The 25458-nt window shown below is 41.5% G+C and overlaps 1 protein-coding gene across 1 annotated transcript; it reads left to right on the top strand.

The window, feature by feature from the left end:
• Positions 1 to 830: 830 nt before the first annotated feature.
• LOC146554190 (protein Niban 1-like) lies at positions 831 to 24993 on the top strand. Its single transcript, XM_085255297.1, has 14 exons — positions 831 to 983; positions 3210 to 3340; positions 3478 to 3615; positions 3718 to 3835; positions 5004 to 5165; positions 9035 to 9150; positions 9542 to 9646; positions 10410 to 10572; positions 10729 to 10910; positions 12308 to 12454; positions 12559 to 12669; positions 13207 to 13314; positions 13415 to 13526; positions 23496 to 24993. Exons 1-14 carry the CDS (start codon positions 851 to 853, stop codon positions 24731 to 24733), a joined length of 2964 nt encoding a protein of 987 aa, XP_085111423.1. The 5' UTR covers positions 831 to 850; the 3' UTR covers positions 24734 to 24993.
• The last annotated feature ends 465 nt before the right edge of the window (positions 24994 to 25458 follow it).

The raw sequence follows: 25458 nt of genomic DNA, 5'->3' as shown, positions 1-25458 counted from the left end.
GAATAGCCTAGCTCTGGCTGAGCATAGAAGCCCCACCCTGGCTGAGCATAGAAGCCCCACCTATTTGATTTAAAAGAGGAGGGGCTTAAAACAGCTTGTTTCAGACACTCTGCAACAAAGCCAGTAAAAGATGAAGAAGTTTATTTTTTAAAAGCTACTCCTTCACTGTCCAAGAATAAAGCCAAATTGAACTTTAAATAAACATAATACAAAATATAATCTTTAAGAGATTTAGTTAAATTTGCTATTATCTGGAAACTGTATATTTTGAAATGTAGAAGGTTAGGGTCTAGACTTTCATTGGTTGCTACAAAGGTACTTTTTTCATCTTAGTATATAAGGTTGACTTCAAAGTTTTACAGATTCAGCAGAGTTGAGAAAGGTTCAAATAATTATTACTTAAATAAGTTCATTTTTCCATTTGCCGTCTTGTTCTTTTGGTCACTACCCACAGTTCTAGCTCAGAGGTGGGGGCAGGAACATAGACTGATTAATAACGATCTCTCCGTGAACTGCCACAGATAACCCAAAGATGAGGGACTAAATGCTTGTTATCTTTTCTAACTTGTTCAATAAATGCATCACATAAAAAAATACTTATGTTGTTAGGTAAGGGTATTATGTTAAACATGTCACTCTTGTGCATACCAGCAGATGGCCTTGCAAGGATGGCTGTGACACTTGGGTACAATGTTAAAGTTGGTAGGGGCCGCAGTGACAGATTCCACCTCACATTTTGCTGGCCCCGCCCCACCTCACCACACACTGACTCACAGAGCACAGAGGAAATGAGTTGAGCAAAAGCCTCTTGACACATCAGAGCAGCTCATTCAGTTGACATGTGTTTCCTATGTGTGTTGTGCGCAGATCCTTAAATAACCCCAGTCACCTGTTCTTAACAACCTTCAAAAGAAAGAAAGTAGACATCATGGGAGCATCTTCCTCTGGCTTGCTGGATGAGGCCAAAATCAGCTACATCAAAGGTAACTAAGAAATCACTTTTCTTTTTCAGAGCAGCTCAGAAAAACTTGAATGTCAGTTTTCTAATCCTAAGAAATAGAAGGGAGAGAGTAAAAGTGAAACAGAACCTATAAATGTACGGGCACAATGATAGCAGCTACTTTGGCTTTGTAGTAGTCAAAGTAGTAGCAGTAATAAAAGCAATAGATGTGGTTATTGCAGCTGTATCAATGTAGTAGTAAATTTAAAAATAAACCAAACTGCTACTTTTGTTCGATTGCTTTTAGACAGCATAAATATATTTTTATTAGTCTTCTAGTTGCTAACTTTTAGCAAAAGGCTGACAGGAAACCTGGTTAGAGGTGCGGTGTGTTACAAGGGTCCCCGGAATAATGGGTTGACTGGGGAAATTGCGGTTATTTTGGGCTGGGTACCAGCCTTGACCACCAAGCTAAGAGTGTGACAGTAACCAAGCAAAGGACATTATGCTTTAAAGTCTAATTAAATTATATCTATTTTAATGAATATTTTAACTTTAATAGAAAAAAGTAACAAAACTGATGTGCTCTGTAAATGTTTTTGCTTATTTCTCCATGTGTACATTCCTATACATGTTATCAGCACAGTCACATCCTGTCACTAATCTCCCTTGCAAACTCAAATGTAATTACAGCTATTTCCAACTATTATATTATTATGGGTTGTCAGATCTCTGTCTATCTATGTGTGTCAGTATGTAAGATGAAAGTCAGGCTGGATAGTGGTCTCATACTGTAAACAAATGATTATGATCAATCTACACTGAAGACACCGGATTAAAAACCCGGAACCACAGTCAAAACCCACTTACACACCAGCGTACACAAGCAGGACTTTTGTTAAATTCGGCCACATGACAAATTACTTCACACCTGCACACTGTGGTATTGTTTATATTTGGCCTTTGTATATGTGTGAGGTAGTTGATATATCCTCTCACCCTTTTCAGACATGTACATTATTTCTTCAAATATGCCTGTCTTGTTTTACCTCTCCAAGATTACTTTTTACTTACCATTTATTAGTTTTTTTTTTTCCCGCCGCCTGTCCCGTTTGGTTCTTTTGCCATCAGAATTATTGTCTGAAGGCCAAGAAAGATGCCCAACGGATTTACTATACCAAGTGGACCATGGACCAATACGGCCATTGGTATTATATATATATATATATATATATAGGTAGATAGATCGATAATCTATGAGTATATAACAGTAAATACTAAATATTGAATATTATTGTGCAGCTTTAAGTGTTTTGTTAACTGCGTTAAATTTAAAAAAAATCTCCCTGGAGTCCAGTGCTAGGGCAATTTCTATACCTTACCTTACGGTTGTAAGTTTTTTGCTCAAAACATTAAAAAAAGGTTAGGGATGACTATCAAAACAGTGAGCTGACAGAGATATTGGAGTTATGTCAGCCTGATGTCTTAGTGGTCACACTGCTTTCCCATAAAAGTCACAATGAGAGACTTGCTGGGCTGGATTTGAATGGTGAATCACCTTGTAACCATTTACAGCCATTCATGCAGTGCTGTGTTCTATGCCTTTAAGTGCTATCTAACTACAATGACATTCTCACCTGTGACCCTTTAACTCACGTAGTTATATTAATAAACGAGCATGCACAACATTATAATTCCACATGTATCTTGTGCATTTTATGCTCAGCTCAATAACATCAGGATTATTTTCAACAATATGTATATAACAGTGTGGTGTCTCGCTAACTCTTAATGAAATTTAAAATAACACTTACATTTGGTCCATGCCTGAATGTCAGACAGACTTTAACATGCTGAACAAGCTAGCTAAGTTATGTAGCCCATATCTGAAGCAGGCTATGAAAGACATTGGCCTAGCAATTTAAACATTTGTCAGTATAAAAATATTGACAAGTGCAGCTTTAATATGTACATTTCCATCCTTAAAACTAAATTTACCATTCCCAGTTACTCTGCACTTGCAATGGTTTCCTTCAGTGAAGGGTATGTATAAGTTCAAACACTCGTTTTGAAATTAGTTTTTAATATCATGGAGTTTTTAATATCTGTGTAACAATGCACACAGAGAGGAAAACTATGCTGATTACTGTTATAAAAGAATACACATGTAAATATGTGTCATTATGAAAAAAATTGTTCTAAACAAGTTTGAGTAACATCAAACATTATAATAATCCCAACAACAAGCTGTGTTTCTGTATGCATCCAGGACTGGTTGATGGTACATTCCAGAGCTTCAGTGACTTTTACCGTCAGCAGTACTCTGTAGCCTACCTTGGACACTTACACCAGGAGGTGGAGCCTAAGAGAGAGGGGAGGGGGTTATTGCTTACACGGAGGGTAAGAGTTAAATCTTTTCAAACTCAATTCGACTACATATATATTTATGCATGTTGATGCAGCTGGAAAATTGGTCTAAATTTCTAATTATGTTAAAGTTTAACCAGTGTGTGCTTGTGTGTTTGTGCACTGTACAGCCTCAGTATGCTCCTGAGGAGGTGCTGTATGAAGGGAGCATTAAGTTCTCCAACTGGGATGAGCAGCTAAAGAAATGCAGAGAGAGATACATAATTCTGCGAAGAGACTACAAAGCAGAGATACATGATAGCATGGAGGTAACACACAGATTAATACGCTCACACACAGCACGTGAAATTTGCAGTCTAAATGATTTGCATCCTGTGATGAACATTGCTATCTGTGATTCCAATTTTTAGACTTTCAACCGTGGATGTGTGGCTAAGATGGTCCTCCAGCTGACGGGGGCAATTGTTTTCACCAAAGATGACGAATCAAGAGCTCACCTTGAGAAAACCTGTGCCGGAATACTGAATGGTATTTTAGATGTGCAACAGCATGACTGATACTACTCATAGTTTGTCTTCCCAATGAAGATATGATCTGCTTTAACTCAGCATCTCTGAAGTCAGTTAATGAAAATGAAACGACTGTCAGTAGGGAAATGCTCCATGATGAGGGTATGAGTACAGCAAACTGAGTAACACTACAAACTTAATCATTTTAGTACAGATAATTATTTATATATGTAGAACACCTCACACAAGGCAACAACTTGATAACAAGCAGGTTTTAATAAAGAAGTGTAACCTTCAAGGTTTTCCGCTGGATTTAACAAATTCCTGACCGTTCAAAACATATTTGAAGTTTAGCAAGCTGTGATAAAAGGCGGAAAACACCGCAGCCATTAGGATGATTACCAATCAGTGATGCTGACTGCTTGTGTTTGTGAATGTCTAACACTGTGCCACATTGACTTATGGTATAGCATTTTCTTCTTTCCTTTCATAAAGGATCCACCAGTGCAGTCCGTCATTTGTATTAGAGCCTAGATTGTACTAAATTCTTCTAGAGGGAGAGAGATATTTTGAAAATGGAAACAGGAAACATCGAGGAAAGTAAGATTATACAGTGATACACGCTATCTATCAACTGTTCGAAACCACTTGTAAATGTCCTTGGTTTTTTTGTGTTTTTTTAAGAACATTTAAATAAAAAAAGGGTTATAATATTGTAAATGAAATTTACAATAATGAGGTGTCTGAAAAATCAGATTGTGTTGACCCGTTTAAGTGTCAAACACAAGATTTTATAGAAGAGTGTGTACTACTCCTCTCACATAACAGGACAATTTGATCAGAATAGAAGAAAATGTGGAAAGTTGCTAAAGATGATCAAGCTCAACAGAATCTCTAATGAACCTCAAATTCACATGTTCAGGCTGGGTTGGAATTTGATTTCATAACAATCTGTCAAATCAAATACCATGATTCATCATTATTAAGTAAAAAAGGTCACCAGTATCTTTGAAGATGTCCAGTATCTGATAGATTCGATTTTAGTCACTTAATTACATGATAGATAATTTACTAAACAGTCAGAGGCTTATGAGTGTAACATAAACAAAAGCTTCTTTGTTGGACACAAATTAATAGAGAATACAGTCAAACCCACATCAGTAATTTTGTTTTATTTGTGTTTCCAGGAGGAAAGGAGGACTCTTCTTCTGCAGTCGTTAATCCAGATGCATTTGCTGTGCATCTCCACTTGGCTTACACAGGCCACACCTGCTTCCTGTTTCAACAAGAGGAGGAGCGAGATCACTTCCTGTCTGGCCTGAAGACCTGTATTAGACATCGCAACCTTGGTAAACACTCATATGTATGCTTTTGCCGTGGCCCACTTAGCCTTGCTTCAGATGTGCAGGGTAATAACACAAAATAAAGACAAAACAATGTCAAATGCCTGCTTGCACAATCACTGCAAGCTAAGAAATTCCCTAAGCAGTCAAAGCCATCACACGTGTAGATAATTTTAAAAGATGAATCGCTCGCTTTCAAATTATTTGAAATATCCAATTTTTTTAAAAAAAAATGACCAGACCCATCAGTTACCTCACTTTTTCTCCCCAAAGGTCTTTAAAAGGTCTTTATATGTTGGTATGACCAAGTGCAATTTGTCTATGTGCATGACTTCTAATTTCTGAGGATGTCCTAGTTCAGAATTATGTGTTTTCATATCAAATGAAAACAGTTTTACAAAGTATGCATCATTCTAACTACTACAAGGTCAACAACAAGTTTGGGTCCATTTCTTGCTCAGTAGCTCTGAATTTTTCTAACTCTCTCCTAAGCTGGTAGTCCTTGCTAATATTTTTGAGCTAAGAGCTCAAAAGGATTTTCAATATTTTGTCATGGTGTGCAGCGCTACATGCTGTTGATTAAATCCAAATACTTTTTACAGTTGTCTAATATCAGATGTGAGTGTAAAATATTTCAAATTGTTGTAGCAGAGTCCTGCTTCTGGTTGGCTCGTCTTTAGTTTGTCATTCATGTTGTGACAGTTGCCCGGGTGACAGATATAAATATTAATGCTGCTGACTTCCTGTGTGGTTAGCTAGGATACAAACCAAAAAACAAACCCCTTCAACTTTAAGCAATAAGGTTGCAAAAACACAGCACATCATATCTGCACAAAGATATCCTCAGCAGGAAATAGCACACAGATGGCCGCCACTGTCTATTTCACTTTAGATGTGTAAAGCCACAGCACTTACAGTGATGTTGATTTTATTCATCTCAAAGTGATATATCAACCTCTTCTTCCAATAACCATATCTCTTCATTTAAACACTTCCTTGGAATTTTAAGTCTTTGACTTTTTTAAACATTTGATGATGTTCTGGTGTCCCTTCAAAAAAAAAAGCTAGCCTACCTGAAGTACTTCTGCCCCCACTGTACACTTGTATGATATATAACACATAATGTTAATTTTAGATTATTGCAATCTGCCAGTTGTGGTCAGATGTTTACATAAACTCATGAATGCCATGAATAGGCATGAATATCTTGTTAATTTAGGGGGTTTTAATTTTTTTTTTTTCATTTGAGTTACGAATTTGTATTTTCTCTAATCCACACAGGATCATACAGGCTGAAACACACATATATGCACTCATATCCTTATAAATAAAACACAACTTGAACAGGTAGTTGTTGACAGGCTTCTGGCAAATTGTGGTTGGATATTTGACCACTCATCTTGGCAGAATTAGAAGACTTAATTTAAATTGGTATGGTGACAATATTAAACAATAGTCTGTCCAGTTTTTACCCTGCCCTTCACATCATGGTAGCTAGGATAAGGCTTTTAAAGGAATGGAGAATATTTTTGGCCAGGTTTGCAAATTAAATTAAGAGAGTTTAAAAGTATCATGTGGAGGGTATTTACAGATGTCTAAATATTGGACTTTAGAAAGAAATTTTGCAATCATTATTGAAGATTGTTTGGATAGCTATTATTTTTAGTGTTTGTGCATACAAACTAGGTTTTACATAGTCTTTTCTAAAATTAGGAAACCTGTCAGTAGCTGCAGTGAGAAAAAATGCACACTGTTTTGTGAATTTAGCAATGACACAGATGCAGACTTGGTATGTTAGTCAGAGCAAATTCAGGGGTGATAGGTAGTGATGGGACTACCTATCATTTGAAACACAGAACTATTTCTATCCATCCATCCATCCATCCATCCATCCATCCAAACCAACTGAGCGAGTCCTTGGGTCTACCTCCTTGCGGTAGGACATTTCCGGAATACCTCACCTAGGAGGTGTCCGGGAGGCATTCTAGTCACATGCTCGAACCACCTCAAATGGCTCTTTCTGATGTGGACGAGCAGTGGCTCTACTTCAAGTCCCTGGTCGAGTCTTCCACTCATTGAAGAAAACTCATTTCTGCCACTTGTATATTTAACCTCATTCTTTCAGTCACTATCCAGAGCTCGTGACCATAGGTGAAGGCTGGAGCGTAGGATTGATGGCTTTGCTTTTATGCTCACCTCTGTCTTCAATTCAATTAGATTTAATTTGATTTCAATTTAAACAAATCACAACAATAGGTGCAAAAAATCACTCAGTGGGTTGAGGAGTATAAAAAAAACATGCATCATATTCAATTCAATTCAATTCAATTCAATCTATATAGTTCCAAATCACAACAGAAAAACCCAACAAGAATCATACGATCCCTAATGAGCAAGTGCTTCAGCAACAGTGGGAAGAAAAAACTCTTGGAACAGAAAGAAACCTCCAGCGGAACCAGACTCGGAGAGCGGTGGCTGGCTGGGGGTGTAGAGGGGAAGACAGGACAAAGACAAGCTGTGGAAAAGAGCCAGACAGGGTTTTCGGAACAAACTGTTAAATGTTCAGTTTCTATGCCATATGTCAGAACAAGATCTAGAATGTCATTAAAGTGGTGGGTGGGTTGTTTTATATTTTAAAAGAAGCCAATTGACGCTGTAATTTTTAGTATCTACATGGATGTTAAAATCACCCACAACAATTATTTTATCTGAGCTGAGCACATAATTTAGATAAAAAGTCTGAGAAATCGTTCAGAAACTTAGTAAGGCCCAGGTGGATGACAGATAACAACAAGTAAAACTGTTTTTTGCTATTTCCAGCTAAGGCTAAGAACCAGGCTTTCAAATTAATTAAAACTCTGTCTGGGTGTTTGGTTAATTAACAAGTTGGAGTGGAAGAGTTTTTGAACACCACTCAGACTCAGACAGTCAGGGTTTTCAAACAGGGGGCTAAACGGGGTCTCCAATTCAGTGATCCTGGCCTCCAGAGCTGCAAATAGGCATTTAATTACAAGTATCATTGTTACTAAAGTAGGCCAAGGAGTAAGTAAACATCTGACACAATGAGCAGGAAAGTGCAGGAGGAACAGGTGAAAAGACCATGCTGCTAGAGAGTCTGCTATGAGCTAATCTAAGCGAATCCCTAGAGACACATTTAGTGAATACTGTCAATATAATTAGCAGATCAATCAACAGAGAATGGATATTGTATAAAGTATGTGAAGACTATACTTTGAGATAAGATGTTGTCTATATGTTTTTAAGTAAAATCTATGCTATCTAATCAAAACTATATCTTCAGTCGATGTCAGCAGCATCCCATGTGTAAAATGTCTCTTCCTCTCCTGAAATATCTGATGGTTTACCAGAATCGCTTTGAGGCTGACCAAAAGTCAAATAGGAAATGGCCGCATGCTGTTTTTTTTTTTAAATTTATTTATTTTTAATTTTTAGCAGGATATGATTCATGACTTTCTGTTCCTTAAACTTCTGCAGAAAAAAAAATCTGAAACAGCTCAAGGGAAACTACACTACAAGACATGTTTTTTAGTGAATTAGCAAAAGAAAAAAAAGAAAAAAAGAACAAAAAAATTAGAGATGTGAAAATGGTCAGATGTGTTGTAATGAGAATGGAATATTGATGTCAGGGATCCACCGAGGATACAGGATCAGCACAATTTCTACCAAACTAAAATGACTAATGACAAAATACTAAGAATTAAGTATTTTAATACTTACCACACTTGTAGATCATTTTAAGCCACGGGTGTTCTAATAAGAATGGGATACTGATTTCAACTTTCAAAAATAAAGGGACAGGATGAGCATGCCACCAGATTCTTTCAGAATAATAACAAAATCCCTACTTCCTGCAGACCCGTGGTGTAATTCATCATATGAGAATCAAGCATATGCACGAGCCCTCCGACTCTACCGACAAGACAAAGGATGCTATGAATCCTGGGAAATGCTGCTGGGCACTGAGGAACAAGTTTGTACACACACACACATTAAAACTTTAAGCCTGTCTGTGTTCTTCATTTCACTTTAGTTCAATTTATTTTTATAGTGCTAAATCACATTAATAGTTATCTCATGGCACTTTTTTTTCTAAAGACCCTACAATAACATGCAAGAATTAGAAAACTCCAATAATCAGATGTCCCACTACGAGCAAGCATTTGGTGACAGTTAGAAGGAAAAACTCCCTGAACCAGGCACAAGGAGGGAAAACCTCCTTGTGCTGCAACCAGTTAGAGTGTAGGGAAGGGAGACAGCAGAAAAGACAAACTGTGGAAAAAAGACAGAGATTAGCAATAATTTATGATTAAATGCAAAGTGTTGTAAAGACAAAGCCATAAACAGTGTGCTTGTGTATGTAGGTGCTTGCCTCCCAGGTGATGGAGGAAGTGTTGCCATGGTTACACAGTCAGCTTCAGTCCAGGATAAAAGGCAAGAAGACTGAAAAGATACGGCAATGGCTCGCAGTAAGTAAAAATATGACACCAAGTCTCTGCAAATTCTGAGTCTATCTATTTATGAAATGTTCCTGTTCAGGATTGTTTTAGTACTATGTCACTCGTTTAGCATGTATGTGTAGCATTTAGCAATATTCTAACTAACACTACTGAATGGTACGGTAAAAGATGATCAAAGCATTAAGCAACATTCACAGGAATTATCATCTAATCAAGCAGTTCTGAGCAGCTTGCGAACATATGAGGTAATGAGCTGCTTTGTAAGATGTGTTTAACAATATATTTATATTTAGCAATACATAGGGGTATTTCTTTTACTACACTTTTTCTCCATGGCCATTTATGCAAATTAGAACAATGTTCAAAAATGTAAACAAATATTTAGATAGCTGTCTAAAGATAATGTAATGTGTCATTGGCATATTTAAATATAAACCTTGTATTACAAAAGTCCCTATTGTAATCAACTGGGGATCTTAAGCAAAAGTTCCTTGTTATGCTGCCCCCACGTGGTCAAAAAATAGCATTTTTTAAAGTGAACTTCAAGACTTTTTCTTTCTTTAGAAATGATATAATCTGATACCATACCAATCTGATCTTCTCAGAATGCTACCTAACTTATCAGAATTAAGGGAATTATCTGACAGCAAGTATCTTTGAACTACAACACTATTATCTTTTACCCCGTGTTCCAACAAATTGTGTGTGGCAGTTTTAGCATCAGTTTTTAATCTCTCTGTTGCACAGTGTATTAATTTGTTTGTATGTATAGACAGTGCAAGCAACCCACACGTTGGTGCTGGAAAAGCTGACTGCAGGTCTGGAGGCTCTGAAGAAGGAGTGCCGTGAGACAGCATCAGACAATCAGGCACTCATCAGATCCAATCTGGACCAGATAATGTCCTCTCACTTGTTCCTGGAGCAAAAAGTCAGAGGTACACATTGTTTGACTAATCTCATCTGAAAATGCCTAGAAAATGAGTGACTGTTTTTAATGGCTAAACTCAGCTAAATCCATATTAAGCTACAAACTGAGCGTCTAGCCATGGTTCAGCTTTTGTGCACATTTTGTGAATCTGTATCTGTTTCAGCATGTGTATGTGAAGAGGCAGAGAAAGTGTGCAGTGAGTCTGTAGCACCCTACATGTCCTCCATCCTTGAAGCACTTACCGAGAACATAAGCGGAGGTATTCTTGGGATGCAGCGCACGCTGAAAACACAGATGGATTCGGCCTTTTTACACAAAAACGAAGGGACACAGGAGACAAAGAAGGTGAGAGAGGACTTGTTTTTAGTTACCCTAAAGTATTTGTGTGGCAGCCAAAATAAGAGCTGTTCCAATTCTCCAAATACTGAAGAAAGAAGTTTGAATGCTGCCTTTATCGTTTCCTTTAACATAGGATACAGTGCACCATCCTTTATGAAAACGGAGGTGAAAACACTCCCATAATTTACTACAATGGACTATCTGACAATTATGAACACAGTCGACATAAGTGGAGCAGATCATGTAAATGTTATTTGTACAGTAGCTGCATTTTCCATTTCATTCCAAACCTCTTGATATATTTACAATTTTTACCAACAGTTTGTTAAGCTCAGAGCTGAATATCACCAGGAGCCTCTAAACACTCAATGTGAAGACTGAGTGAAGAGTTTGAGGTTTTAGCAGTAACAAGAGCAATAGCAACTTTGAGCCATCCATGCAAAGTGCAGATTACGAATTCATTCTGATAACATCACCCCTTCTAAAAGTAAACTCTCCTAGTAGCAACTATCACAACCACAATGGGCATAAGACATGATTTTATGGTTTGTTTGTTTTGGGTTTTTTTGCATTTGATTTCATGCAAGATGTTAGTAAATGTTAGTAAACCTATGGCCACGAGCTGTGGGTAGTGACCGAAAGAACGAGATCCCGGATACAAGCGGCAGAAATGAGCTTCCTCCGAAGGGTGGCTGGCCTCTCCCTTAGAGATAGGGTGAGAAGTTCGGCCATCCGGGAGGGGCTCAGAGTAGAGCAGCTGCTGCTCCACATCGAAAGGAGCCAGCTGAGGTGGTTCGGGCATCTGACAAGGATGCCCCCTGGGCGCCTCCTGGGTGAGGTGTTCCAGGCATGTCCCACCGGGAGGAGGCCCCGGGGCAGACCCAGGACACGCTGGAGAGATTATATCTCTCGGCTGACCTGGGAACGCCTTGGTATTCCCCCGGATAAGCTGGAGGAGGCGGCTGGGGAGAGGGAGGTCTGGGCCTCTTTGCTTAGGCTGCTGCCCCCGCGACCCGGCCTCAGATAAAGCGGATGAAGATGGATGGATGGATGGATGTTAGTAAATCTGGCCATAAATGTTCCTTCTTCTTTAAAGTGCCAGCCTTTGTAATGAAGGGATATTTTTCACAGGCTGTTCTCATTTACTTAATCTCCATAAAACAGAACACAGTGTGGCATTTTGTACTCCATCTTCCTCATATTGTAGTTTCAACACAGCTGGGACATTTTCATTAAGGTTAGACTTTTGGAAGGCACCCATTGTGCCGCTTTTGTGCCATCTTGAAGAGGGTCTCATTTGAAATCAAGAAACACAAGATGTTTGAAGTTGAAGATGTCTGAAGTTTTTGCTTGCCCAAATTTTCAAAAGTGCTGACAGAAAGCATTTGCTCTATTTCTTTTAGGCCTTGTCCAGTCTACGATCAATGCGTCTAGATCAGTGCTACAAGCTGGTGGAGAACCTGACAGAGAAACTCGAAGCCTTAAAAGAGCGATTTGGATTGAGCAGCATTCATAGACTGGTTCACTATGCAAGTCTGGAGATGGAGCTGGTATGAAGCACAATCTTCAGTATAGACATGGCCTCTCAAGGAGCCTAAAAGTAGAAAAGATTGACGTGAGCCGTTTTTTAGTGTTTGCTGTGTGTGTGTTACAGTTGCTGGACAGTGCTGTCTACACCTTGGAACAGTTCCTCCAGTCATCAGCCAGACTGCAGCCCACTCAGGTTCCTGTTAAGCTGAACAGGGCTACAGAAAGAGTGCTGAAGGTAAATAAGTTAATTATTTTGAATTAAATTTTTATTTAATAAAAAATCTATCATGTGTGATCAGAAGATTTCTGAAGGAACTGTATAGACCGTGTATTTTAGAAATCCAAATAAATGAAAGATATGTGATTTTCATAAAATAAGGAATAAATATGCTTAGATACACCATTAAAATGTTACACACTGAAACAAAATGATGTGTGCATTCTAGTGGGAACCCTGGACTCTGGTCCCAAACCCTAAAAACATGTCTTTGTAACAGGTGTAGTGCGCAGCTTGTTAAACCTGGAAAGCCCTGAGAGACTATTTGAAATCTACAAAGAAAAAGTATTTGTGTCACTGACAACTTGTGTTTTTATGTGGGTCAGTTGCAAATTGACACACTACAAGTTCAATTGCGGATTCAGACAGCAAAGTAAACTAACCTGTCACAGTGATAAGTAACTTGTTCCTGTTTTCTAGTGTGCCCCACAAATACAATACAATCTTTGCTCAAAAGTGAGTATTACAAAAAATCTTGCTTGTGTGTGTGAGTAGCAGCTGGACTATGACAGCAGGGTAGTCCAGAGGAGGCTGTACGAGGAAGCCCTGCTGGAGATCACTCTGCCTACTCTCACCAGGAAGATGGACAGCAAGTGGAAAACTGTAGGTCAACCTGCTGCTACTTCACTCTGTCTGACTCTATCGTGTGTTATTGATATTTTATATTCTACAAAGCATGGACTGTCTGGTTTTCTGTGTCTAGGAGCTGCAACAGTTTGAGCAGTACATTTTCGCTGACTACAGCAGTTTTATCCTGGTTCATAACATTTACGATGATGTTCTGAAAACCATTCTCAGCAAGCAGATAGAGACAGGTAAATATTGATCTTGATATTGATCTTTGTTTGTGCATTGGTATAGATTTTGTTTCTTCTTTTTTCTGGTATTCTCTCCTAGGCTACAAGGAGACAGGTTACAAATTAAACGAAAATCCTGGACTCATTTTATTTACATGGTTTTACCTCAGAGAGAAGCATCATTGTGAATCTATAAATTGTAAGGATTTGGTCACTTTTACCCTGTCATGAAGCATCTTCAACCTATTCTTGGATGACAGTGCATCCAAGCCCATTCATCAGGCACAGAGAACACTCATTTTCTGCTTCTAAATTGAAACTGAGGTTATTGTACACAGCCCAGAAAACCTTAGAAATATGGTATCTAATCAGATTCTTGCTCTGGATGGCATTACCTTGGCCTCCAGTAACGCTGTGAGGAACCTTGGAGTCATTGTTGACCAGGATATGTCCTTCAATGCACATATTAAACAAATATGTAGGACTGCTTTCTTCCATTTGCTCAATATCTCCACAAGTCTCAGAGTGACGCTGAAAAACTAGTTCATGCATTTATTACTTCTAGGTTGGACTACTGTAATTCATTATTATGAGGATGTCCTAAAAACTCCCTAAAAAGCCTTCAGTCGATCCAAAATGCTGCAGCAAGAGTCCTGACAGGGACTAGAAAGAGAGAGCAGATTTCTCAGATATTGGCTTCGCTTCATTGGCTCCCTGTTAAATCCAGAATTAAATTTGAAATCCTGCTCCTCACATACAAGGCCCCATCTTATCTTAATGACCATATCACCCTTTTAGAGTACTTCGCTCTTGCACTGCAAACTTACTTATGGTTCCAAGAGGATTTAAAAATAGTAAAAAAGTAGTACATCGTACTTGTATGATTAGGCTTAAAACCTTCTGTAACAAACCACGGCAGACACAGCAGACCTGGTGACATTTTTATGCTCTTAAGCATCCTTTATTAACTCTCACACGTTGCTATTCACACCACAGCCAGCTTAACATACCGACAACAACAAGAACCACACTCAGGACCCAGTAGTATTTAAGCAGGGTGGTGTGATGACCCGATGCAGCTCCAGTGCGTTGGCTTCTCCTCCAGCTGTGCCACAACCACGCCTGCCACACTTTCCTTTTTCTAAAGCGTATAGTTAGACAGTAATCAGGTGACCCTGAATCCTCCCTTAGTTATGCTGCAATAGATGTAGGCTGCTGGGGGATTCCCATGATGCACTGAATATTTCTTTTTCACTCACTATGTGTTAATAGACCTCTCTGTATTGAGTCATACTTGTTATTAATCTCTGGCTCTCTTCACAGCATGTCTTTTATCCTGTCTTCCTTCTCTCACCCCAACCAATCACAGCAGATGGCCCCGCCCCTCCCTGAGCCTGGTTCTGCCGGAGGTTTCTTCCTGTTTAAAGGGAGTTTACCTTCCCACTGTCGCCCAAGTGCTTGCTCATAGGGGGTCATATGATTGTTGGGTTTTTCTCTGTATTTATTATTGTTTATATATATCTTACAATTTGAGTGGTTTGGAAAAACGTGCTTCATATCTAATTCCATTCAATTTAGTTCAGTTTTATTTCTATAGCACTGAATCACAACAACAGTTGCCTCAAGGTGCTTTATATTGTATAGTAAAGTAAAGTAAAGTAAAGACTTAATAATACAGAGAATCCCAACAAAAATCATATTACCCCCCCTATGAACAAGCGCTTTGGTGACAGTGGGAAGGAAAAACAGCAGAATCAAACTCATTGAGGAGCAGCCATTTGCTGCGACCGGGTGGGGGTGTGGGGAGGAAGACAGGAAGAGAGCCAGAGATTAATTATGACTAATATTTGAATGCAGAAACCTGTATAAAGACATAGTGAGAAAAAGGTTAGTGAAGAATAAACACTCTCCCCAGTGCATCAAGGGAAGCCCCCTCCCGCAGCTTAGACCTAAGCCTGATCTTTACAAGAGGGTGTCTGTCTCTCCAATCCAAACTGGAAGCTGGTTCCATAGAAGAGGGGCCCAAAAGAAGGCTCTCCCTCCCATTCTACTTTTAAACACCCTAGGAATCACAATTAAGCCAGCAGTCTGAGAACAAAGTGCTCTGTTGGTGTGATACGATAACTATGAGGTTTTTAAGATAAGATGGGGCCAGTTCTTCAAGACCTTTTACGTGATAAAAAGGTTTTTAAATTCAATTCTGGATTTAACAGGGAGGCATTGAACAGAATCCAGGATGAGAAAAATATGCTCTTTCTTTGTGTAATGGGGAAGGCTTTAGGACCCAGGGGACTCAATGGAGGGCATAAAAGAGGGCGTAGTAACAGGTGCTGACGATTCCCACTGACAAGCGGCTGTGAGTAATGGATGCGTGAGTAGGTGAAGAGCCGAGAAGTTTAATCGCCTACGACGCAAACTGTGGTTTTAAACCTCTATAGATGAGGTTCAAGTAGTGATTTCTGTGGAAGAAAAGGCCAAGACAAATCAGGTGTGCAGCAAATACAGTTGCCTACTCGAGGGCAGGCTGCACATGCGACCTTGTCACTGTTTTTTTCCTCCTTCTCTGTATGGTTGTGTTTTGTTGGTTTTAGCAGGTCACCGTTTTTAATTATTTTTGTTGTTTTATTTCGGGTTTTGTTTATTTTTATTGGGTTGGTGCAATACTAAGCGGGCAATGTGCAATCCCTGAGTGGGGCTCATACCTCGGGGGAATGAGGATTTTTTAGTGGTGCTCTGTGTGTGGATTTGCCGTGATTAAGGTTTATTAAGAGTGCTTTTGTATTACCACCGTCTATTGCCTGAACTAGCACTTAGTGCATGCTATAAGTGTTCGGTTGGGCCTTTTTATGTTTGAGGTGGATTTGTCTCTTTTAGAGTGACGAGCACCTGGGACCGCCAAGGAGGAACAAACCCTCAGGTGATAGCTTCGTTGCTGGCAAGGTTGCACCGCTACTATTTTTTTGTTGTAGCGATGTTTTAGGTTTTTTTTTCTTTTTCTCAAAACTTTGGTGTCTTGTCATGTTAATAAATTGTTGAACATCTTTTACTGATATTGACCCTCTTGTCCTGTTTATTCTGGATTCGATCCTGTGAGAGTTTTTTTTGGTCTGAAAGTTCGTACTAGTCATAAGAGAGGCCCACAGTGGTTACTTGGTGGCTTATACCACGCTACATTAATTGGCGTTGTCGACAGAATCTAGGTCATATCAGTTACGGTGTTTGGTTTTTATTTTGACGGTGGCCCTGCTTATTTTAGGAAGAATATTAAAGGAGAGGAGGGAAAGAAAAAAAAACAGTGACATTTTCTACGGAGGGGAAGCCAACGCTTGGACTGCTGTGGGGATAATAGACCTCCGTCGCCGACCTTATGGATGACGTACAGGCCCTTTTGGAGCAGCTGCAACAGCTAAAAGCAGCAAATGAACAGTTGAGGGACCAATTACAGGAACGTTCTCCTGTGACTGGCCAAGTGCCAGGCCCAGTGCCAGGTCCATCTACTGTGCCCTCAAATATGAATTCAATAAATGAAGCTTCCAATGTGTGTTACGTTTATGCACCTCGGGAGCGTAAATGCCCAAGGTTCACCGGTAAACTGTCAGTGGACTTGTTAACGGTTGACCAGTGGGTGGAAGAAGTACATAGGTGCTTGGAGATTCATCCTATGTCAAGAGCAGCACAAGTGATGTTTGTGATGGACCATCTTGATGGCAGTGCCAAATCGGACGTCTGTTTTCATTCGAGTATCAGCAGAGACACTCCTGACAAGATCTTTGATATTTTGGTCGAGAACTATAGCTGCACTCAGTCATATGTAGCTGCCCAGCTACAGTTCTTCCAGCGCACCCAGCGAGAAGGGGAATCTCTGCGAGATTACTCTCATGCTCTTAAATCTCTAATGGACATTGTAAGCTGTAAGACACCAGGTGGTATTCCAAATTCTGACATATTGTTAAGAGATCAGTTTATTGAACATGTCCATGATGATATGCTGCGTAGAGAGCTGAAACAGCGGGTCCTCCAAACACCAGACCTGTCCTTTCTTGCCCTACGCAGTATTGCCCTTAAGTGGGCTGATGTAGGGAGGCAGGGAGGGAAAACTAGGCCCCGAGCCTATTCCTGTGATACGAATTGCCAGGTAGTAGAGGGAGTTAATGCAGAGATGCATGCAGTCACCCTCGGGTCTAATGATGACATTCTACAGATAAAAGAGTGCCTTCGTAAACAACAGGTTCAATTGGATACGCTTATGAAGCAGATGTCGGTCCATTTCTCACAGCCGTCTCAGACTAACATCCCCTCGATCTCTCCCACCACTGGGCCCTTTCGTTTCCAGGCAGATGGAAAGCCAATTTGCCATCGGTGTGGTAGGGCTGGTCACATTGCCAGGTTCTGTAGGGTCAAACATCTAGCCACGAAGAACAGTGGTGGGTCTCATGCTGACGCACATGCACACAGTCAGGTTGTGGAACAAGGCCCTGAGTCTCAGCTGTCGGGAAACTAGGTCCCTCTGGTGCAGAGAGCCAGGCATCGGGAACAGGGTTTGTAGGCTCAGCTGAAGTTGTTATGGGAGATCCCTCTCGCTTAATTGGAAATTGTCCAGTGGTGGAAATAGAAATGGGGGGTGTTATAGTTCCCTGTCTTTTGGATACTGGGTCCATGGTCACCACTATTCGAGAGAGTTTCTTTGAGAAGCACTTTAGGCCGCAGGGGGTGGGGCACTTAAAGAAATGCCAATGGTTACGCCTCAGGGCAGCTAATGGGTCGAAAATCCCCTATATAGGCTACATGGAGCTTGATGTGACTGTTTTTGGCGGCATCCTGACAAAAATGGGCGTGTTAGTGGTGGAGGACCCTCGAGATGGTAGCGTTCAGCAGCCACAGAGTGTGCCTGGTCTCTTGGGGATGAATATCATTAGCCGTTGTTACCACCTACTCTCGGAACAGTTCGGCCCTCGTCTGTTTGAATCCCCTGCCCTTGAAAATGCCAGTAAGACGTGGAAAGAGACACTTCATAAGTGTCAGCGCATTGAGGCTTTGAATACATCCGGGTATTTAGGTAAAGCAAAAGTCTATGGTCGAGCTGTTTGTGTCCCTGCTGGGTCGTTGAAATGGATACGCACTAGTTGCCCCTCTGCTGCTAATATTAATTTCCCATCAGTGCTCCTGGAGCCTATAGCGACGGGTAATCCCCTGCCGGGGGGCATCTTGGTTTCTCCGGCCCTCATTTCTGTTGAACAAGGTGTGGTTGACATTCCGGTGGTTAATGTGGGAACTGAGGATGTTTGGTTACCGCCTTGTACACAACTAGGCGAGTTGCATCTGGTTGACCCCCCATCATCTGGGAACCCTGTCGTTATCGCAGAGTCTGAGGACTCCACGCTGCCGATAACGATGCACGAAGTGACCGTACAGGCGCATTCGCACTTTGATGTTTCTGAACTCTCATGGCCTACTTTGTCCAATGAACAGGTCCAACAAGGAGTGTCACTTTTGCAGAAGCATTGTTCAGTTTTTAGTCATGGGGAGGGAGATTTAGGATGTACCACATTGGTGGAACATGAGATCCCTTTAATGGACGATGCCCCAGTGCGACAGCGGTATCGTAGGCTCCCACCTTCTCAGTATGAACAAGTGAAAGCTCATATTAAAGATTTGTTGGATCGGGGAGTAGTGCGTTTAAGCAGTAGCCCTTATTCTTCCCCAATTGTGGTGGTTTTCAAGAAAAATGGGGAGATTAGGCTGTGTGTTGATTACCGTTTGCTTAATGCCAAGACACGGAAAGATGCTTATCCCTTACCCCGTATTGAGGAGTCATTAGATGCCCTGACGGGAGCACAGTGGTTCTCTACATTGGACCTTGCAAGTGGGTATAATCAAGTACCAGTGGCCGAGAAGGACAAAGCCAAGACTGCTTTCTGTACCCCTTTTGGGTTGTTCGAATTCAATCGAATGCCATTTGGGCTTTGTAATGCCCCTAGCACCTTTCAGCGGCTAATGGAGCGGATTTTTGGGGACCAAAGTTTCCAGTCCCTCTTATTGTACCTGGATGATATCGTGGTGTTTTCATCCTCTTTTGAACAGCATTTGGAGCGTCTTGACTTGGTCTTAACGCGGCTGAAAGAGCACAATCTAAAGTTGAAGCTGGAGAAGTGTCACTTTTTCCAGCCAGAGGTTCAATACCTCGGGCATGTGATATCGGCTTCTGGGGTGGCGACCGACCCCTCTAAGATTAGTGCAGTGGCTGGGTGGGCGCGACCGACTACTTGTATAGAGCTACAGTCATTTTTGGGATTTGCCTCATATTACCGGCGGTTTGTCAAGTATGCTGCCCCGCTTCACCGGCTGGTGGGCGAGCTGGGAGGTACCAAGAAGAAACGTAGAAGTGGTACCAGTGGGCCAATGGGCCAATGGGTCACCTTTGGAGTGAGGAATGTGAGAATGCATTCCAAACATTAAAAAGGTTGCTGGTTAGTGCCCCAGTATTGGCCTATGCCGACTTTGCTAAACCTTTCGTCCTTGAGATAGATGCCAGTCAGGCAGGGTTAGGGGCAGTACTATCCCAGGAGCAAGAAGGGAAGAGACGGCCAGTTGCTTTTGCTAGCCGGGGCCTGCGACCTAGTGAAAGGAATATGTCCAATTATAACTCTAGAAAGTTGGAATTTTTGGCTCTAAAATGGGCTGTCACTCAAAAGTTTCGGGAGTATTTGTTGGGAAATAAGTTTGTCGTGTTCACAGATAACAATCCTCTCAGTTATTTGCAGACTGCTAAATTGGGAGCTGTAGAGCAGCGATGGGCCTCAGAGCTAGCTGTGTTTAATTTTGAGATTAAATACAGGCCAGGTCCCAGCAACCGCAATGCTGATGCGTTGTCACGGCAGCTACACCCACAGAGTTCATCTGGCCTGCTTCCAGGGGTGAAGATCCCACAGACAGATGTGCAAGACCAGACAGATGTGGGGCAGCTGGGAGATGCTGTTGCTGCTACGTGTAGGGCCATAGGTGCATTTCCATCCCGACCTAAAGCTGACTTAATATCCCTTCAAGCTGCCGACCCGGTAATTGGCCCTTTCTTACAGTATTGGGAAAGTGGGAGGCTGCCTACTAAACAGGAAATGGGAAATGTAAGTAAGGGAGTGAAAAAGTTGTTGCAACAGTGGCCCAGAATCAAGTTGAAGGAAGGTGTCTTGTATCGTCAAGTTCAGACACCTGGTAATGGCAAAGTTTTGCTTCAACTGTTGCTACCCCAGTGCTTGCAAATAGAGGTTCTAAGAAGTTTACATGATGATCATGGTCATCAAGGCATTGGACGCACTACCAGCCTGGTGAGAGAAAGGTGTTTTTGGCCTTTTATGGCACGAGACATTGAGAAATATTGTCAGGAGTGCGATCGTTGTGTCTTGGCAAAGGCTGTACAACCAAAGGTTCGCACATTTAGGGGGGGTTTGGTGGCCGCTAAACCCCTGGAAGTCATTGCCATTGATTTCAGTGTTTTGGACAAGTCTAGTGATGGGCGTGAGAATGTACTTGTGGTCACTGACGTGTTTTCGAAGTTCTCTCAAGCATACCCTACAGTAGATCAACGGGCAAGTACAGTGGCACGGGTGTTAACTGAAAAATGGTTTTATATCTATGGGGTCCCTAAGCGTATCCATAGTGATCAAGGAAAGAGCTTTGAGGGAGATTTGTTGAAACGTCTGTGTCACCTGTATGGCATAGACAAAAGCAGGACCACGCCATATCACCCTGAAGGCAATGGACAATGCGAGAGATTTAACAGAACACTCCATGATCTGTTGCGCACACTCCCTACTGATAAGAAAAGAAAGTGGCCGCAATACTTGCCACAGGTATTGTATGCTTACAATACCACAGAACATCAGTCTACTGGTTTTTCACCGTATGAGCTTATGTTTGGCCAGAAGCCCCAGTTGCCTGTTGATTTCCTACTGGGGGCTTCCCAGTCGGAATCAATGTCTAGATCTGCGCAGGAGTGGGTGGAGGAGCATAAACAACGTTTAAGCTCGGTTTATGTGCATGCGAGAGAACAACTCCAACAAGCTGCAGAGAGGAGAAATAAACATTTTCAGCCCACAGTTATTTCCCTTCTCCCCCCAGGTACTTTGGTTTATCGGAAAAGTCACCCTTTAGGCCGCCATAAGATCCATGATGCCTGGGATTCTACGGTGTATGTTGTTGTGCAGAGTATGGACAAAGAAGGCAGGGTTTATAAAATACGCCCTAGAGATCATTCAGGCCCTGACAAAAACTTAAATCGGGCAGAGTTGAGAGTAATACCTTTGGGTACTATGGCACCTGCTCCAGACCAACATCCCCTCGCTGACCCAGGGCTGGTACTTGAGTCACCCCAGCAATCAATATCGGATATACCAGATGATGACAGTGAGGTGGGTGGAGTTATACTCGCCATGGCTCCAAACCCACCCAGAGATCAGCTACCCTTGGTATCGGTTTCAGAGCCTGTTGGTGAAACTAGGAGTCTAGGCCTGAGCAACCTGAACCCTGTAACCCTAGTTCCAGAACAGCCAAGGGAAAGTGGGATTGATAATAGGGAGAATGTTCCAGAGCAGGACCCGGGAAGAGTTCAGGAGCGGCCTAAAAGAAGTACAGCAGGAAAACATTCAAACCCCTTTATCCTCCGTCAGTAAATTCGACGGTTGTTTTTCTCACCGGTGATTCACAAAGTTCCCCTGTCCATAATGGTTTGCCCCAAAATGTATTTAGGCCCTGGCAGTAAGTGGTCGCCGGGACGGTGACCTTTTAAAATGAGGGCAATTGTAATGGGGAAGGCTTTAGGACCCAGGGGACTCAATGGAGGGCATAAAAGAGGGCGTAGTAACAGGTGCTGACGATTCCCACTGACAAGCGGCTGTGAGTAATGGATGCGTGAGTAGGTGAAGAGCCGAGAAGTTTAATCGCCTACGACGCAAACTGTGGTTTTAAACCTCTATAGATGAGGTTCAAGTAGTGATTTCTGTGGAAGAAAAGGCCAAGACAAATCAGGTGTGCAGCAAATACAGTTGCCTACTCGAGGGCAGGCTGCACATGCGACCTTGTCACTGTTTTTTTCCTCCTTCTCTGTATGGTTGTGTTTTGTTGGTTTTAGCAGGTCACCGTTTTTAATTATTTTTGTTGTTTTATTTCGGGTTTTGTTTATTTTTATTGGGTTGGTGCAATACTAAGCGGGCAACGTGCAATCCCTGAGTGGGGCTCATACCTCGGGGGAATGAGGATTTTTTAGTGGTGCTCTGTGTGTGGATTTGCCGTGATTAAGGTTTATTAAGAGTGCTTTTGTATTACCACCGTCTATTGCCTGAACTAGCACTTAGTGCATGCTATAAGTGTTCGGTTGGGCCTTTTTATGTTTGAGGTGGATTTGTCTCTTTTAGAGTGACGAGCACCCGGGACCGCCAAGGAGGAACAAACCCTCAGGTGATAGCTTCGTTGCTGGCAAGGTTGCACCGCTACTATTTTTTTGTTGTAGCGATGTTTTAGGTTTTTTTTCTTTTTCTCAAAACTTTGGTGTCTTGTCATGTTAATAAATTGTTGAACATCTTTTACTGATATTGACCCTCTTGTCCTGTTTATTCTGGATTCGATCCTGTGAGAGTTGTTTTTGGTCTGAAAGTTCGTACTAGTCATAAGAGAGGCCCACAGTGGTTACTTGGTGGCTTATACCACGCTACATTTGTAGTCCCTTGTCAGTACTCCTGCGGCAGCATTTTGGATTGACTGAAGGCTTTTCAAGGTGTTTTTAGGACAGCCTGACAATAATGAATTTTCTACTCCGTGTAGAAAATTCCCGTGTAAAAAAAAAATGGGTTCTGAAAACCTGTACATCCATTAGGCAGCTGACAGAATGAAGTGCTCTGTCCTATAATGAAACCTGTGACAAATACTGAATATGAACTGGAACATTCCTGTTTGGTCCAAACATAAATTATGATTTTGTCTCTTCCTCATTATCAGCTGTCCAGGATGCAGCTAGTAAGAAAAGCAACAATCTCCTGTTGGACACTTCAGATCTTGCAATTAGTCAGTACAGTTTGCTGGGACAGACGCCTCCAAACTCTGCACCAGACAGCCCATCTGTTCATGCCCGACGGTCCTCCTCAGCCATGCCCACTGATGATCAAGAAACAATTTCTGCAGTGGAAGAAAAAAGTCAGACAGTTGATGTTTGCCCCCAGAGGAAGACAGAAGGTAACACTGATAGTGAATGTGACCAGACACATGTCTCTGACCAGAGCACAGTGCTTCTTTCTCCAGTTATTATCGTGACACAACAGTTGGATGAAACTGGCAGCAAAGAGGACCTGTTCCTGAAGGAAACCATAGAAGTTCAGATCACAACTGATGCATCTTCTACAGCAACAGAGCCAACAATAGCAAACAGATCAGACACAGATGCAAATGTTACATATGAAGTCAATGCACCCAAGTTATCTGCTGAACAAGGACCGACCATCCCAGACTCTCTGGAGTCGTCCCCTCTGGTCTCACCTCAGACAACAGAGATCCAAGTTCAAAGTGAACCTGCTATGCCTGACCTTTCAGTCTCAAATCAGCCATCAGAAGAGGATTCTTCCATCCAGCCTGCCTTACCATCACACCCACCTGATGCAGATAGTCCAGTACAAATCAGCCTCGGATCACTAAGTGAGGCAATTGCTTGCAGTTCCTCAGAACCTTCTGTTATGCCAATGATGGGACAGCAGACCACTGACAGAGCAGTCTATTTGACAGGAGAACTTAAAGACAATTGGGAGGTGGAGAGAGTAAAAGAGGAGAAACACAAAGATGAAGCAGAAATTGAGGGGCGTGAGACAATTCAAGCACGGGAAGAACAGAGAGAGAAAGAAGAGGTAACAGAGGAAGAAACAGGAGGTGAGCCTGCTGATGACAGCTCATCTGGATCACCAGTGGAGACCACCACTGCCTTAAACACAGAGCAGAAAAAGAATAAAGAGATGATGGAGGAAGAAGTGCCAAGCAGTGAACTCAGGATTGAAAATAAAAAGGATGAAGATGAAGCAGTCACAGAGAAAGGAGATTCTACAGAAGAAAAAAAAGAAGAGGATACACCAGTAGAGAGTGCTAATGAGCTACCTTCGGACAGCGTGGCTTGCATCAGAGAACTTGTGGTTGAGATTATTGAGATAGAAACAACAGTCTCCCCTGTTGCTGACAGTAGCAACAATCTCTGAAACAAGCATTAAAACAGCAAGAGCAGTTCCAGACCAATGATTCCCAACCAGATAAAAGTCACTTCAATAAGCCTTACATTTTCTAATTATTCCAGACAGAAATTTGTGCTGATTTAATTAATGTGCTGTGTTTTCATACAACAGTAAACTGAAAAATGGAATAGTTTGTCATTCTATTGTAACTCTTTTGTTGCTTTTTTTGATTCTATATTTTCTATAACAATTGCATTGAATCATCCAAATAAAGATGTTAAACTTGTGATTTTTTTTTTTAAAAAGTCGCTTTAATAATTCATTTGATTTGGTCCTCTTTAACCAATAAGCTCCAACTAATGCACGGAGATCTTTCTGAGACCTTTCTAAAGCTGTTGTGGCAGGCATGTAACCACTCCTGGGGTGTACCAGGATGAATATTCAGTTGGATGGTCAATTCAGTTGGATGGTCAATCAAGCACAATGATAAAATGACCGGCAAACCATTTGGTAATAGTTTTGGCACTATGAGAAGGTGGAAAGCCCTGCTGGAAAGGAAATCTGCATCTCTATAAAGCTTGTCAGTAGACTGAAGCATGGAGAGCTCTATAATCTCCTGGTGGACAGCTGCGATGGCCTTAGATTCGAGAAAACACAGTGGACCAACTCCCACCAATGCTAGCAAGATGACATGCAAACCACAAAACAGACTACCTAAACTTCACACTGGTCTTCAAGCACCTTGAATTTCG

This window comes from Mchenga conophoros, linkage group LG18, assembly GCF_057382185.1.
Source record: "Mchenga conophoros isolate Kocher_MC1m ecotype Shallow Benthic linkage group LG18, M_conophoros_male_GT1.1, whole genome shotgun sequence".
Taxonomy (NCBI): domain Eukaryota; kingdom Metazoa; phylum Chordata; class Actinopteri; order Cichliformes; family Cichlidae; genus Mchenga; species Mchenga conophoros.
This window is presented reverse-complemented; position numbering and strand designations above follow the sequence as displayed.